Here is a 17,769-nt window from a genome sequence, read left to right on the forward strand (position 1 = left end):
CTTTGTTGTTGACAGCTACATTATGCCAGTTTCTGGCGTTGACATTTGTTTTTTTTCGTTTTTTAATGTCACGTTATATCACTTGACCTCTTCAAACACTTTTTTTAAATTTTCCCCGCCCTAATTTCCCCATTTTCCTGTGTGCACGCGCTCTCTTTCTCATATCTATGTGACACTTTGTACCACCAATCCACCATCCTCTTCTATATTAATTAAAATTGAAACAATCAGCTTCCTCAATTTTCACAAGGGTAAATTTGTTTTCCCCACAATTTTGAACTAAAAATACAAAAATAACTTCGAAAACTAGCATAAGGTAGTTTAGGACAATAATTTTTTGATAATGTAGTTTCTCACAAAAACTTGAAAATTAGAGATAAGACAAAAAATTCTAATAATAATTCCGATCCTTTTCCCTTTCAATCTAAATTTTGTCTATTCTCCCATTGTGTTCCCTTTATTGCTTCTTTTGTCATACTTGATTTTCATTATTGTTAATTAGTGCTAATTACAACTAATTAGTGTTTGCTTACTCTAACTCCCAACCAACCCAATTTTCTTCCTCCATTTTTTTTCTCTCTCCTAAGCTATTACGCTATGAGTCTATAACCATGGGTAGTTTCTGCAATTGTGTGTTGACACTACTACTACATTTGTGGGTTTGGTCTCAATTCCATGGCGTCAAACTCATCCGAGTTTCTGGGTCCGAATCACCGAGTTCACTCGGTCAAGAATTACTGAAAACAGCAAGAAATCCAGAGTTCTTCGATTGGTTGAAGAGGGTAAGGAGGAGAATCCATGAAAACCCAGAGCTTGCATTTGAAGAGTTTGAAACGAGTCAACTCATCAGATCGGAGCTTGACTCGCTGGAGATTGAATACAGGTGGCCCGTTGCTAAGACTGGAATTGTCGGGTCTATCGGGTCCGGGTCACACCCTTGGTTCGCTCTTCGGGCCGACATGGATGCCCTCCCTATTCAGGTCTCTTCCCCTTTTCGTTTCGACTTCGTTTTACTTGCAACATTTTGACTTTGTTGTCGATTACAACTTTGGTCATTAATATATTTGACTCCGTCCTGAATTAAATGTAACAAATGTACTTTTTCACTCTTCATACTTTTTCAGTGTTTACACCGTTCACTTTGACACAAATTTATGAAATTTGCTGAAAATAAGCTTAAAACAAACTTGTTTGGGCCCATTAAATCCTTCCAAGGAAATCATGCCACGTGGCACCGCCACCTAAAGATCGTGGGTCCCACCAGAATCACCCTATGAAAAGGTATCACCAATCCCCAAGTGAGCTGTCATGTCCAGCACACCACCTTATGGAAATTCTCACCACTATAAATACCTCTTGTCCCATCAATGCAAAGGTATTGAATACTCACCTAACTAACTTGAGCTTCTCACTCTAGATTCTCTCTCTACCTCAATCATCTACTGACTTGAGCGTCGGAGGGGCGATCCCGGAACAACCCCCGGGGTAGTTTTTCTGTGTTTTGCAGGTTTCCGGTAAACTGATAATCAACCCAGCTCGGACCTAAGAACTTGTTCAGCACAGACCATTAACCTTAATTTCTAGACAGAAACAGTTTGGCGCCGTCTGTGGGGAAGTACAAAAAGTTACTTCGCCACCATTTGAAAGACTCTCTTGCTGCTCAGCAGGACTTAATCTATGCTAGTCAGCCATGGCACCTTCCAAGAACGCCCGTAACAGATCTACCCAACCTCAAAAACTGAGAGGGAACCCTCACCCCAACCAAGGAGGTCAGCACGAACTAGATCCCCATCGGTTCATACACTGGACCCTAACCTGGAGCTCTCTCAGGAACTTCAGCCTTCTCCCTCTGAAATACAACGCGCTGACCCCCAACCTCTACTCACAGCTGACATTGCACTCATAGCAGCTCAGCTGCAACAAACCTTGCAACAAAGCATTATGCAGATGCTGACCACTCTCCAGCAAGGGCAAGGGCATAACCAGCTCAACCTCCAGCAACGTGAGGACAACATTCAGAGGCCCTCTCATAGGGAAGAGCGAAACCCTCGCTCCCTTCACGACCAGCCTAACCGGCAAAGGTCGGCTGCTCGAGAGCTTACTCGGTCTCAAAGACCCCCCTCCCGGCAAGATGAACGCCCTCCTCTGGGCGAGAGGTCGGTCCCTCGGGAAGCCGCTCTCCAAAGGGAGGAGACCCATGTCTCCCGATCGCCAAGGGGGAATCCTGGTCGCAAGCCGGAAGACGCTCGGGATTTCCTTAACGAGAAACGACGGAGTCAAGGGTATGATGCTCGTCAGCTCCCAGACCGCAAAGCGGCTCAACGGGAAGGACACGACGACTCCGCTCAATCTAAACCCCTAAGGCTAGGAAACGGGAGCTTGAAGTTCATGACTCCGTTCAGCCGAGAGATTATTGGCACCCAGACCCAAGGGAAGGTCAAAACACCACTAATTGAGCCATTCGCGGGCCTAACCGACCCGGAAGATCACATGGCCACATACAAAGCTCAGATGAGCGTGCAAACCAGCTGCGAGGCCGCCTGGTGTCGGTTCTTCCCCACCACACTAAAGGGGCTCGCGCTGAATTGGTTCCAAGAGTTACCGGCGGGAATAATCACCGACTTCTCGGTGCTCGAAGACATGTTTACTCATCAGTTCGTGGCCGGAAAGAGGCAAAAGAAAACTAGCTTACATCTCATGGGGGTCAAACAAGAAAAGAATGAAAGTCTAGCCGATATTAAAAAGATTCAATGAGGAATCTCTGAAGGTATCCGACCTGCAGGATGCTGTGGCCTTTGCTGCTCTCATGTCCGGATTACAACCTGGCCGGCTAAGATGGACATTGGCCGAGAGTGAGGTCAGAACCTTCTCAGAGGCCATGGCAAAGGCTCAAAGATTTATCCAAGCGGCGGATATTTGCCGCCACTCGGAAGAGGGAAGTAAGAAGAGAAAGGAAGAAGGAAACAGAGATCAGCCCAAACAGCAGAAAACGGGCGGTAGGTCGGATAGGTTTACTGATCATGGAAACGACCCTCGTTTCAATAAAAATAGAAGAGAAATATACCTGGACATCAAGCACAAGTCCATGCTGCCCAATCCCCAACCCATCCGGACCTCAGCTTACCGGAGGGACAAAAGCCAGTGGTGCGAGTACCACCGGGAATGTGGTCATACCACAAAGATTGCAGGGAGCTGAAGAAGGGTTGGACAATCTAGCTGACCAGGGGAAGCTGAACCGCTACCTCAAGCACACGAGTGAAGAGAAGGGAAGCAGAAGGTCGGTCAGTCCAATAGTGGGGATACTGAAGGCTACATTGGGGTCATCTCGGGTGGCTTCGCTTCGGGGGCCTAACCGGCCGAGCCAGGAAAGCTCATCTCCAAAACCTCAAGCACCAAGTACTCGAGGTCAAACCAAGCCGGTCGGACTGTCCTGTGATGACCTTCGGGGAATCCAGTCGACCAGTCAGCGTACCCCATGATGACCCCCTGGTCATCGAGCTCAAGGTAGCCAACTCCCGGGTAAGGCGAGTCTTGGTTGATAGTGGGTCGTCCGCTGACATCATAACTTTAGAATGCCTGAAAAAGCTGAAATACAGCGAAGAGGATGTCATACCACTCGACCAGCCACTCATAGGCTTCGGGGGTAACTCGGTACAACCTGTGGGATCGATAAAGCTCCCTACTCGGATGGGTGAGAAAGGCAAAGGCAGAAGCCTACCGATCGACTTTCTAGTGGTCGACATCCCCCTCCCATACAACATAATAATGGGGCGACCCACTCTGAACAAAACAAAAGCTGCTATCTCCACGTACCAACTCCTCATGCAGTTCGAAACAGATGAGGGGAAGGTCGGAAAAATTCAGGGAGATCAACAGGCTGGACGAGAATGCTATGTTAATAGCTTAAAGAGCAGAACTGAGATCGACGTCCAAGAGGACTCGAAGAAGAGGAAAAGGGAAGAAAGTTCACCAAGGAACTTGGGGTGTACATAACAGAAAACCCCAAACAGTACGAACGACCTCAGCCAGCTGAGGAAGACGAAGAAGTAGAGATCGGGACAGAACCCGGTCGGACTGTAAGAGTGGGCAAGGCCCTAAACCCAGAAACAAGAGCACAAGTGTGCAAGTGCTCAGGGAATACCAGGACGTGTTCGCCTATGAGGCCTCAGAGATGCCGGGACTTGACCCCAAAATTATGTGTCATGAGCTGAACATTAAGGAGGGATACAAGCCGGTCAAGCAAAAGCTAAGGCATCAAGGTCCGGAAAGGTGCAAAGCTGCCGCAGGGAGGTAAAAAACTGCTCGAGGCAGGATTCATTGAGGAATGCCAGTACTCGGAATGGCTGGCTAACGTGTATTGGTGAAAAAGCCGAGCGGGCTTGGCGCATGTGCGTGGATTTCACAGACCTGAACAAGGCCTGTCCGAAAGACAACCATCCTCTGCCCAAAATAGACAGGTTAGTCGATTCGACAGCTGGTCATGCCCTTCTAAGCTTCATGGATGCTAATGCAGGCTATCACCAAATTCCCATGGCGGAACATGATCGGATTCATACCGCTTTCACCACCCCGCAAGGGGTATACTGCTATAAAATGATGCCATTCGGACTGAAAAATGCCGGAGCCACCTACCAGCGGACAGTTAATAAAATTTTCAGTGATCAGTTGGGCGGAACATCGAGGTGTATGTTGACGACATGATCGTCAAAAGCAAGGCCCACTCTGACCACCCAGACGATCTGAGGGAGACGCTGAGCACACTAAGGAAGTATCGTATGATGCTCAATCCTAAAAAGTGCGTCTTCGGAGTGAAAGGGGGTAAGTGCCTCGGATTTCTGGTAGATGAAAGGGCATTGAGGCCAACCCCGACAAGATCAAGGCAGTTCTGGAAATGAAATCCCCCCGGAACGTCAGGGAAGTGCAGCGCCTAACCGGATGTCTAGCTGCCCTTGGACGGTTCCTATCACGGTCGGCTGATAAGAGCCTATTCTTTTTCAAGGCCCTTAAGAGAAAAGAGTTCGATGGGACGAAGAAGCTGAGCAAGCCTTCGCCTCCCTCAAACTTCATCTGTCAACTCTCCCAAGCTCATGTCCCCCTTGCCGGGGGAAACATTGTTTGATACTTGGCCGTATCCGAATACGCCCTAAGTGCTGTTCTGGTAGCCGAAAGGGAAGGGACGCAACACCCGGTCTACTTCATAAGCCATGCCTTCCGAGGGCAGAAGCAAAATATAGTGAGGTGGAGAAGATGGTCTTCGCCCTCGTCATGGCAAGCAGAAAGCTGAAACCATACTTCCAAGCCCATCAAATCAAGGTCCTTACCGGACAGCCTCTCCGCAAGGTCATAGAAAGCAGGAACCACTCCAGTCGGATGACTGATTGGGCTGACCAGTTGGCTGATTTCGGCCTGGAATATGAGCCCAGAAGGGCCATCAAAGCTCAAGCCTTGGCGGACTTCATAACTGAATGCACAACTCGGCCCCCGGTCGGCCAGAATGAAGAGTGGGAGCTATACGTGGATGGCTCTTCCACCAAGTCAGGATGTGGGGCGGGGCTAGTGCTTAAGCCCCCGGTCGGAGAAAAAATGGAGTATGCAATCAAATTCGAGTTCCTGGGGTCGAACAATGAAGCGGAATATGAGGCACTCATCCTCGGACTTCAGCTGTGCATTCTTGCAGGAGCCACGGCCATTGAGGCCCGATCAGACTCACAGCTTATAGTGGGTCAGGTCTCGGGGAGTACGAGGCCAAGGAGGACAATATGAGGATGTATCTGGCTAAGGCACAAGAGTCCATCAAAAAACTCTCCCATTTCCGTATCAGCCACATACCCAGGTCGGAGAATCAGCAAGCCGACGCTCTGGCTCGTATGGCTAGTTCAGCAGAGGGGTCAGCCCCTCGGACTATCATGTGGGAGGTGCTTCGCCAGCCCAGCATCAATGCCAAAGAACAGCTGATTCTAGACCGAACGGCCACTTGGATGGATGAGGTGGTCGGATACTTAAGGGATGGAGTCCTCCCAACAGATGTCAAAGAAGCCGAAAGGATCAAGCACCGAGCAGGTTGGTTCTTATGGCATGACGAGCAGCTCTACAAGAAGTCATACACGCACCCATGCTGAAATGCGTAACCCCTGAAGAGGAAATTACATCCTAAGGGAAATACACCAAGGGGCGTGTAGTAGCCATCAAGGGGGGAGAACCATAGCAGGAAAAGCTCTAAGGGCTGGGTATTACTGGCCTACCCCAAGGCAGATGCACAAGAATTGGTAAGAGATGTCCATCTTGCCAAATCCATTCGGATATTCCCAGATCCCCAGCTACCCCCTCAATCCCATTCAAGCAGTTCTACCATTTGACAAATGGGGCATGGACCTGCTCGGCCCGTTCCCACCAGCATCGGGTCAGCGGAAGTTCTTGATAGTTGCCATAGACTATTTCACCAAGTGGACTGAAGCCGAACCCCTTGCCTCCATCACTGACAAACAAGTGCAAGCCTTCATTTGGAGGAACATAATCACAAGGTTTGGAGTTCCCCGAGCCCTGGTCTCGGACAATGGTCGGCAATTTAATAGTGGACCAACTCGGGAATATTGTGCCCGTTTTGGGATACAGACCAGGTTCTCTGCTGTGTCCCGACCACAAACTAACGGCCAAGCCGAAGCGGCCAATAAAATAGTGCTCAAGGGGATCAAAAAATCACTTGACGCAGCGAAAGGGGCTTGGGTGGACGACCTACCTGGAGTCTTGTGGTCTGCTCGGACAACGGTAAAGGAAGCAACGGGACACTCCCCGTTCGGACTGGTCTATGGTAGTGAGGCAGTACTGCCCGTAGAGGTCGGTATCCCATCGCCTCGGATCACCTTTTATGACTTCGAGCAAAATGAAGAAGAAAAGCCTGTCAACCTCGACCTGCTGCCAGAAACAAGGGGCAACTCATTGTTAAGGTCGATCCGCTACAAGCAAAGAGTAACTCGGCAGTTCAATCGTCGAGTCAAGTCAAGGCCGATCCAGCTCGGAGATTGGGTGGTCAGGAAAGTCGAAGCTACGGGGCTATCACATCTAAAAGCAAGCTAGGGGCCAACTGGGATGGTCCTTACAAGTAACCAAATCATCAAGCCTGGTACATTTCAGCTCGAGAATCCTGAAGGCATACCACTTGCTCGGCCATGGAATCTGGACAATTAAAGAAATACTATGTATAGTCAATTGCAATTAGGGGCATATAGCCGAGATACTGGCCAGACGTGGCATGTAGTCACTCGGTTTGTAAGACTTAACCAGTCAATCTTCTAAGTTAATAAAAAGACTTAACCAGTCATTTCAATTGTTCGAATTAAACTTAACCAGTTTTAAGTGCTCGAATTTAGTCCGACCAACTATATTCTTTCGAAACTTAACCAGTTTCAATCGCAAGTTGTTCGAGTTAAATCCGACCAGCATTATCAAGCAAAACTTAACCAGTTCGAGAATCTATACTTGAAGCAAAAATTGCAATTGACAATAATAAAAGGTGCTCGGATAAAATAAAGAAGACTTTTCATTAAAGTTAGAAAAATATTACATCCTAAAACCTTGGTACTACCAAGGCTAAGAGCAAAAAGAAAAACAAAATACAAGTCAAAACAAAGCCTAAGCTGCAGGGGCGTCGGTCGGATCATTGGTGCTTCCATGATGCTCCTCGGACCTGGCCACCCCTTGGTCTTGTCCCTCATCAGCCACCGCCTCTTCCTCAGCATCCTTTTCATCATCACCATCATCGTCATCATCCGAGAGGCCAATATGCAGTTCAGATAGGATGGCCTGATCCTCCTCCTTCAGAAGAGCTTCGTAGCTCCCCATGACCTCGGACCAAGGAAGAGAAGGATGCGATCTCTCCAGGGCCGCTTTCATCCTCTTGAGGGCGCCATCTACCCCCATTTGCTAGGCACTAGATCCGACCTCGTTGACAAATAATTCGCAGGCTTTGGTCTCCTTCCAGCCAGCGAACCACTCATCTTCGGATTTCGAGGCCTTTTCCAGCTCGGCCAACTTGAATTGCAGATCAGTGATCTTGGTCTGCGCTTCCGCTACCTGGGCCTCGGCAGCAACCTTGGCGATCACAACCTCATCCTTTTCCTTGATGAGTTTCTGCTTGGCCTCGGCCCATTGCGCCCGCTCGACCTTGAAATCATCCTGATCCCGAGCAATGCATCGCTTGGCGTGGGCGAGATCCGCCTCGGCTACCCTCTGAGCCTGCTCGGCGGCGTGGAGCGCAGTGAAGTGTTTCTTGCCCTTGGCTTCCAAGTCAGAAACCTTCTCGGCCAAATGGACCTTGTTCCTGGCCACATTGACCAGCCGAGCGGAGAACTAAATAACAAAACAAATGGTCAGTGTAAAAACTTAAGCAAATTCACAAAGCAGCCGAAGAACTCACCTCAGCCCAACTGCGAAACAAGTCATTGGTCTCCTCCGGACCACTGGTCTGAGCGATGTACTCCGATCGGAGCGCTGTACAGGCACTCAACAGCGTTGGTCCAGCGAGTGTCGAGCCCGTGGGCATCCAGTTCGCCAAAAGGCCTAGCCAGGGCAAGGCTAAGCTCCTCCGGGTCGTCATGGGGCGCGAGCGGCCGGCGTGTACTGAGGACTCGGAACCGGTCGGAAATCCTCCGAGTGGACAGAAATGTGAGTCCCCTCGGATTTCTCCGCCCGGTCCTCTGGTCGGGGACTATTAACTTCAACAGACTTGGCTTTTTTAGCCTTTTCGTCCTGAGCCTTGGCCAGCGCCTTCTCGGTCTTGGCCACCTTATGCGGATCCCGCTCCTTCCTTTTCTTCGAAGCCTTGGGCTTCGACGGATCCTGCAAAGTTTCAAGATCAGCTCGGAACTAGCAAGAAAGAGTACTCGGCCAAAACCCGAGACATACCTTTGGAGGGTTGGGGACTCCGATCTTTTTTGCCTTCAACTCAGCCTTAAGCTGGGCCGCCCTCATTGCTGCATAATTCAACTTCTCAGCCATTTCGGGATCGGATTTGAGGAGACGTGTCAAAGAGCAAGCTGCAAAAACAACAAAATATGAGAAATTGCAAGTGCAAACAAAAACAAGTTAAACAACCCCCTCGGCCGATTACCCCGGGGAAATGTCCGGCTCAGCCCGACTGCAGATAGCAAGTGCTCGCTCTTGAATAGGCGGCAGCTCGGAATCCAATTGCTGGCCACGTAAACCTCCCCTCCTTGAACTATTTGGGCCTCGGTTTGTAAGTAAATAGCCGCAATGGCTTCCTCCTCGGACATCTCCGGAACCCTAAAGTTAAGCTCGTGGTTGGGTTCGACATCCGGTCGGACTGTAGGGATCCCCCAGTCCCCTCCGAAAAAGACGAAGGCAAACTCTCTTCTAAACCCTTTCTGAGAAGTGGGCAAGTCAAGCGCCACCTTGTAGCCCTGTCGGGCTTGAAAATACCACCAGCCTGGTCCATTGTCCCCAGCCGACATCTCGACCAGCTTAAACATATTACGCCATAGTCTGACGGTTGGTCGGACGCTCAACATAGCACATACTGTCTGAACAGCAACAATACTTCCCCAAGAGTTCGGAGAGATTTGACTTATGCACAGATTGTAGGCGTTGAGGAGTTCCTTCACAAAGGAAGTCAGTGGAAACCGGAGCCCCATCTCCATAGACTTGTAATACACTGCGGTACAGCCCGGAGGGGGGGTGAGAACCGTGTGATGGGCCTCCGGTCGGACAAGCATATAGGGGTCCCTTATCTGAAACCTTGCAGCCTGCCCCCTCGGATCATCAATAAGGGCCTTCATCAGTGCAGGGAGCGGAAACTTGGACCCCGGTCCCCCTTTCGGATCCGGATTTGGAAACTCCGGTCGGCCTGAGGTTGACACTTCTTCGCTATCCGACATCGTCACCCTCACTACACCATCAGCAAGGTATTTATCTAAGTAACTGGCTTTAGAAGAAAAGGCCAGGGACACTTCCCAAGGGAAGGGAACAGCGCCCTCGGCCTCTTCCTCTAGTGACGATGAGGGGCTCGGAAGCAGAACCGCGTCGGAACGGCCGAGGGGTCGGGGCAACTTATTAAGGTCGACACCAACGTTATTCCCATCCCCCTCACCTCCTCGAACCGATTGTAGGGAGGTGAGGTCGGAGGTGTCACCGACTCGGACGATTCTCCCATTATTGTATTGACAAGGGAGTCGGCCGAGGTTATTGAAAAGAAAAAGCGAAATAAAACTAAAAAAGCAAGAGCGTACCTGGTCGGACGACGGAAACCGGAGAAATTGCAGAAACTTAGAGAGAAGCGAGAGCTTTTAGAGAGAGAAAGTGAAGAATTTTTAAAGAAGATTTCGCACAAATGAATTCTCTCTCCTCTCCATACAAATATATAGGCGTGCCTCGGGACGCGTCTTTCCATAAACCAATCAGGTGCCTCCACATGGCCAATGGAAGATGAAACGTCAAAATTTCCAGAAAGTCCCATCCAGCTCAACTACCCAGCTGAGAAGCGCCATGTGGCAAGCCACTGGCTTCCAGCTCAAAGCCACCCTCTCGGGCTCAACAAGCGTTATCCTCGGTTGTTGGTCGGGCAAGGAGAAACCGTAATTCCATCACCCTTTGCCCTACCAGGTCTCTACTCACACCCTTCACTTAGCCAAGTTTGCTAAGTGCTAGGGAGCATCCGGTCGGCCTCTCCAGGGCATGTTAGCCCCTGTCCGAGCAGCGCCCGTCAATCCAGCACCCGGTCGGTCAAGTTGGGGCTCCATCACCCTTTGCCCGACCAGGTCTCTGCTTGTTCCCTTCACTTAGCCAATGTTGCTAAGTGCTAGGGAGCACCTGGTCGGTCTCTCCAGGGCTTGTTAGCCCCTGTCCGAGCAGCACCCTCCAATCCGGAACCCGGTCGGTCAAGTTGGGGCTTCATCACCCTTTGACCGACCAGGTCTCTGCTTGTTCCCTTCACTCAGCCAATGTTGCTAAGTGCTAGGGAGCACCTGGTCGGTCTCTCCAGGGCTTGTTAGCCCCTGTCCGAGCAGCACCCTCCAATCCGGAACCCGGTCGGTCAAGTTGGGGCTCCATCACCCTTTGCCCGACCAGGTCTCTGCTTGTTCCCTTCACTTAGCCAATGTTGCTAAGTGCTAGGGAGCACCTGGTCGGTCTCTCCAGGGCTTGTTAGCCCCTGTCCGAGCAGCACCCTCCCATCCGGAACCCGGTCGGTCGAGTTGGGGCTCCATCACCCTTTGCCCGACCTGGTCTCTGCTTGTTCCCTTCACTTAGCCAAGTTTGCTAAATGCTAGGGAGCACCCGGTCGGCCTCTCCAGGGCATGTTAGCCCCTGTCCGAGCGGCGCCCGTCCATCTAGAACCTGGTCGGTCGCATGGAGCTACTTTGCCCATTGTCCGACCAGGTCTCCACAACTCCCCTTTGCAACCAGGTACTAGAAAGCACCTGGTCGGCCACTCCAAGGCTCGTTAGCCCCTGTTCGGGCTGCTTGGGGCTAAGAGCACCTGGTCGGCGCCTCCCCGACCTGGTCTCTTTTTGATCTCCCTTCGTGGAGGTCGGCCTATTTGAATCGGCGAATATCCCGGACCTGGTCGGCGCCTCCCCGACCTGGTCTCCTTTTGGCCTCCCTTCATGGAGGTCGGCCTAATTGAATCGGCGAATATCCCAGACCTGGTCGGCGCCTCCCCGACCTGGTCTCCTTTTGGCCTCCCTTCATGGAGGTCGGCCTAATTGAACCGGCGAATATCCCAGACCTGGTCGGCGCCTTCCCGACCTGGTCTCCTTCTGCCCCCCCTTTTCATGGAGGTCGGCCTAGTTGAACCGGCGAATATCATGGACCTGGTCGGCGCCTTCCCGACCTGGTCTCCTTCTGATCTCCCTTCATGGAGGTCGGTCTAATGGAACCTGCGGATCAAAGACCTGGTCGGCACGTGTCCGACCTGGTCTCCTTCTGGCTTTCCCTACTAAGGTTGGTCAGGTGAAGGAATTCTACGCCACCAGGGGGCTTCACCCGGTCGGACGGCCCTTCTGCCCCTTCCCGGCGTGGGGCTAAATGTTTGGGCCCATTAAATCCTTCCAAGGAAATCATGTCACGTGGCACCGCCACCTAAAGATCGTGGGTCCCACCAGAATCACCCTATGAAAAGGTATCACCAATCCCCAAGTGAGCTGTCATGTCCAGCACACCACCTTATGGAAATTCTCACCACTATAAATACCTCTTGTCCCATCAATGCAAAGGTATTGAATACTCACCTAACTAACTTGAGCTTCTCACTCTAGATTCTCTCTCTACCTCAATCATCTACTGACTTGAGCGTCGGAGGGGCGATCCCGGAACAACCCCCGGGGTAGTTTTTCTGTGTTTTGCAGGTTTCCGGTAAACTGATAATCAACCCAGCTCGGACCTAAGAACTTGTTCAGCACAGACCATTAACCTTAATTTCTAGACAGAAACAAAACTTAAAACAAATGTTTGTTGAAATAGAACATTTGCTTAATGAAAATAGAACAATTTTTACGAAAAATAGAACATATTTTTTGCTGAAAGATATGCTTAAAATGAATATTTGCTGAAATGAAACATTTATTCATCGAAAATGGAACAAATTTACTAGGTGCATGGTCGTGCTCATGGGAGCACAATAGAATTTTTAGTTATATATTAAATTATGTTATTAAGTTTATCTAAGCATAAATTATAATAGAGTTTTTATTTCTAAAATTTTGTTATGATATAATTATGGAAAGTAATGTATGAAGTTGATCATGAACGGTAGATGTGGCTTAATATTGTGGGATAGAGGGAAATAACAGACTAACAGTCATAGGTTTTTTTGGAGTGATTTTAGTTGTAGAAAGGAAATTGATTACTAAGAGAATTGATCTACATGATATGAAGATTAATATGAGGATGTGATGCAATAAGGAGTAATTATCTTAGAGAATTATGGTTTATAATTTGTGTAAACTAGCTTTTAGCCCGTGTAATGAACATGTATATTTGTTTTATTAAATTCAAAGAGTGAGAATATTAAGGCAATGGGGAAAGTAGAGACATATGAGGGACAAAAAACCCCGAATACCATGTGAAAAAGTGGATACGTGAGAGGAAAAGTTACTAAGAAGGGTTATTATGTAGTGATTGATAGTAAACATCGATGATAGGGATATCGGAGAACAAGATGTAAGACACACAATGTTGTTAAGAGAGAATGGAGTGTTTGTGAAAAGGAAAACCCATACCAGTTTCCCTAATAGTGATTCATTGATGAACCTTAACTAAATTGCGAAGAGGTTATTGGAATAATTAAGATGCAAAATAATAGGATAGTAATGCAGAAATGGAGAGAGACTAGCTTGTCGTGTATAAACATTCCTATATTTTCTCGAGTAATAAGTATCTTTGAATTTTTTTGAAAAGGAAACAGTTCGTTTAATAGAATTAACTTTGAGTACAGTGTTACAACTTATATTAGCATATGCCATGTAGTAGAATTAAAGGAATTAGGTTAAGATTGGGTTAGAAAATTATGACGTTTTTGTTTTGATCCATGTGTTCAGGAAATGGTAGAATGGGGAAACAAGAGCAAGAACAATGGTAAAATGCATGCATGTGGGCATGATGTGCATGTCACAATGCTTCTAGGGGCTGCAAAGTTGCTGCAACAGAAGAGAAAAAACTTGAAGGTACTAATGTACATGCATTGGAAGCTTGTTTATATGACTTTACTTGCTGACAACCTGCTACATTTAACTGTTGATGGTTTAAGTATATTAACTATAGGGAACTATTAAGCTAATCTTCCAACCAGCGGAAGAAGGTCGTGCTGGTGCGTACTCTATGATACAAGAGGGTGCGTTGGATGATGTACAAGCTATTTTCGGACTGCATGTTTCACCTTATGCTCCTATAGGAACAATTGGATCTAGACCTGGACCCATCACTGCTGGTGCAGGCAGATTTATTGCAGTAATTCAAGGCCAAGGTGAAATGAGAGATCCAGTTTATGCCGCATCCACCACAATCTTGGCACTGCAACAACTCATATCTCGAGAGACAGACCCTCTTGAAGCTGGAGTAGGTTCCTCCTTCCCATTGATTAATACATATCTTTGACTTTTGACTTATAAACTATACTTCGTGCGCTCTTCAAAAATTGCAAGAGTTCAACTTTTGCACTATTCACATACCCTAGTTTGACATTTTGATAATATTTTATAACTAATACTCCATATAAAACCACATGTTATGTAAAAATGATATTTTATCTGTTTCAATATATTTTTTCAAATAGCTAACACGTGATGAAAGATATCAATGGCAAGATTGGATATCATACCGCTTGGCATTGTATATTCAAACAGAGAACGAGAAGAATTAATGCGGAGCTGTATAATATCCAATCTTAGTGGATTATTCTGATATAGTTGCTTATTTCTGCTGTGTTACAATTGTGGTCAACTCTGTTCTAGTTTTCTGACGCTGTCTCTATAAAATTCGGGGCACAGCTGATCATGATTGGTCCTTATAAATTGATATAGGTGGTAACAGTGACCATGATATCAGGGAGCCAGCAAGGAGATGTGATTCCGGAGACTGTTAAGTTTGGGGGAACTTTTAGAAGCACGACTTCTGACAGTTTGTCCAATCTTCAGAGAAGGATTGAAGAGGTAAATTAATCTAGACTTGAAGAAAAAAATGCTTTTCCCAATAGCTGGTATAGTTCTATGTTATATTTTTGTTGATTCTCTTGGCTACCTTTCGCATTTCGCATTTCAAGTTAGATTTGCATTTTCCTCTTGCCATGACCATTAAGTTGTATACACTTTTTCCCGCCCATTTCGATGATATTGGTGCCTCTTTGCTGTGTTTTAAAAGTCAAATCTTCCTCTTTTTCCTGATCAGCTTCCTTGTGTCACCTGCACGAATTGACTAATCGTTGTATGTTGACCTGATGTGAAATAAAGATGCGTATACAAGAAGTGATTTTTTTGTTCATCTAGTCGGCTTATGAATGTTTCTTCTGCATATGCACTGAATGAAAAATAACTCGAAGTTCTTTCGTTTTTCACTTTTTCTGTTTGTTGAACAACTGCAAGAGTCGTCGTTTAACTGCAGAATTAGCTTATGTTGTTCAGACTGGCTTTTCTGGGTAGAACACTTCAGCAGCAGTTCAGCTGAATCTTTTGCATAACAATTGTGTCTGCAACATTTATTTTCATCTTGATTTATCCTGATTATCCTGAATTCACCTTATACTCTCCATGGTTCAAATTTATATGAACTAGTTTCTGTCAGAAATATGACTCAATGTGAGTGCTGACTGGCATGATCATGTGACCATATGCAAATGACCTTTGCGGCTTTGCTTCATCTGTTCATCAAACAGGTCATAGTGCTGCAAGCAGCTGTCCATCGGTGCACTGCTACCGTGGACTTCATGGAGGAAACAGCAAGGAATTATCCACCGACTATCAATGACAAGAAAATGTATGACCATGTGAAAGATACGGGTACAATGTTGCTTGGGAAATCAAATGTGCTTATTTCCCCATTTACCATGGCAGCCGAGGATTTTGGCTTCTATTCACAGAGAATTCCTGCTGCATTATTCAACATTGGCATAATGAACAAAACATTAAACTCAAACAAGCCGTTGCACTCGGGATACTTTTTTGTAGATGAGGACGTTCTCCCGATTGGTGCTGCACTTCATGCTGCTGTTGCAATGTCCTACTTGCATGACAATGCCGTTATTCAAAGTCAATAGGGTGCTTGTGTATAGGGTTTTTTCCAACAACTGTACCTATGACTTGAGAATTGGTGGTTAATTGAGTTCAGATAGAAGCTAATCAATGTGGCTCTATTGTGTTAGTACCTTGATGCATCGGAGGTCTTTACATGTTTGTCTTTGATCGTCAATGAGACGTTCTGTAGTCTAATTTGACCATAAGTTAATGTCATTTCCCAGTATGTCTTTTCCTCATTTGAAGTTATACTAATAATGCACAAAATGTATATTTTGGATCCTTTATGGTGTAGATTTTTTTTTTTTTGAAAATGAGCTTTTACATTATGATGGGAGTTAAGACTCTTAAAGAATATTTATAGTACACCTAGGTGTATTATACTCATGGTACACCCAAAATTATTTTTTCCAAATGAGTGAATGAGCAAATGAGCAAAATGAACAAATGAACAAATGAACAAATGAACAAATGAGCAAATGAGCAAAATACCCATATGAGCAAATGAGCAAAATACCCATATGAGCAAATTTGGTGTCAAATGAACACCTGAAGTTCTAATTTATTACAAAAATACCTCCTGAGTATACTATGCTCATGGCACACCCGGGTGTACCATGAGTGAACTCCTAATCTTATTATATGCCTTTGGGAGCATTTTGGGGCGATATGTTTCTTACAATTTTTTTTATGGTTTATAATTTTATTTTTTCAAGAGATAAATATATATTTGCTATGAGTCAAAAGATGAATGTCATATATGTGGAATTCACGTATGTGCATTCAATGTCCATGGAAATTTCTCCACCCTTCCTCTAGCTAAGTAGGTTAAACAGTTGAAAGTTAAAACATTGTATTATAAATACCCATATGCTCAAAGAGCAATGAAGACACGCGCATAAGAATAACAAATAACATTTTAATCTATTATAAAATCATATGATTTTGCTTTATTTCACAACAATATCAATTTTATGACAAAAAAAATTACTTTACATGACATGAATGATACGAGTCATCCTCTTCTTCGTAGGAGCCTCTACTATGAAATCTGCCAAGGCTTGACCGCTTCAATTGAGCAGCTGAACTCGTTGCCTCAGCCCTTCTTCGCGAACCTAATCCCAAGTGAACATTCTAATTTGTAGTTTTCAAATATAAGTACATAACTATGAGCTTATCCTACTATGGAGTCGAGGAAAGTTACCAAGTACTTGCTCGTGTAGAGCAAAACTTTATATTGTTGTTTCGTGCTTAGGGACTGATGTCAGTAGACAAAAGCCATCTTTTTGGCGATAAGTCAGATTTTTAGCTTCATAATGCCAGATAATATAGTGGCTATTAATATGCCAAAGAAAACTTAAATTGTGGAAAAGTTAACAAAATCTCAACTACTTAGTGTGAAATGAGGGCCTCTGAAACGTTTTTGACAGCGCTTCTTTGTTGTTACCAACTATGTTTGATCACAAAAAAAAAAAAAAACCATTTTAGACTGGGGAAAGAAAAAATCACAACCCTTTAGAAAATTATCACATTGCTTAACTCACAAGATTAGATTCTTTGTCAATTTTTCATATTACCATCAACACAAATTTGCCAGTAAAACACAATGCAGGCTCCAAACTCGTCGCCATCACCAGACTCATCGCCGGCACGACCAAAGCCACCACCGCCTCAACTAATGGCACCTTACCAAATGCCATCATTCTCGCATTATCCACAAGTACCTTCGCATCCTTCCAGACAAAATATAGAACTTCCGTCATCTCCCAAGCAAATACAAAGACAAATACCCCTCCCTCCAGATAGACAAAACTCAAAAGTATCGTCATCATCGTCATCATCTCCAATCACCCATGAAGCATCAAGGCCACCAGCACCGGACATAACACCCCGTGATGAAACCCAGACAACATCTACATCGGTCCAATGGTCTACCGGACTTTGTGAATGTCAGTCGGACATCCCAAATTGTAAGTTTGAAAAAAAGAATCCTCATTTAAAACACGGATTACAAACTAGGGATAATACATCCAAA

General features: G+C 46.3%; 1 protein-coding gene across 1 annotated transcript; it reads left to right on the forward strand.

The window, feature by feature from the left end:
* Window positions 1-495: 495 nt before the first annotated feature.
* On the forward strand, window positions 496-16,016 carry LOC104898274 (IAA-amino acid hydrolase ILR1-like 3). The gene is made up of 5 exons (XM_010685328.4): window positions 496-980; window positions 13,548-13,673; window positions 13,771-14,064; window positions 14,529-14,657; window positions 15,377-16,016. Exons 1-5 carry the CDS (start codon window positions 612-614, stop codon window positions 15,755-15,757), a joined length of 1,299 nt encoding a protein of 432 aa, XP_010683630.2. The 5' UTR covers window positions 496-611; the 3' UTR covers window positions 15,758-16,016.
* The last annotated feature ends 1,753 nt before the right edge of the window (window positions 16,017-17,769 follow it).

This window comes from Beta vulgaris, chromosome 7, assembly GCF_026745355.1.
Source record: "Beta vulgaris subsp. vulgaris cultivar EL10 chromosome 7, EL10.2, whole genome shotgun sequence".
In the NCBI taxonomy this organism is placed as follows: domain Eukaryota; kingdom Viridiplantae; phylum Streptophyta; class Magnoliopsida; order Caryophyllales; family Amaranthaceae; genus Beta; species Beta vulgaris.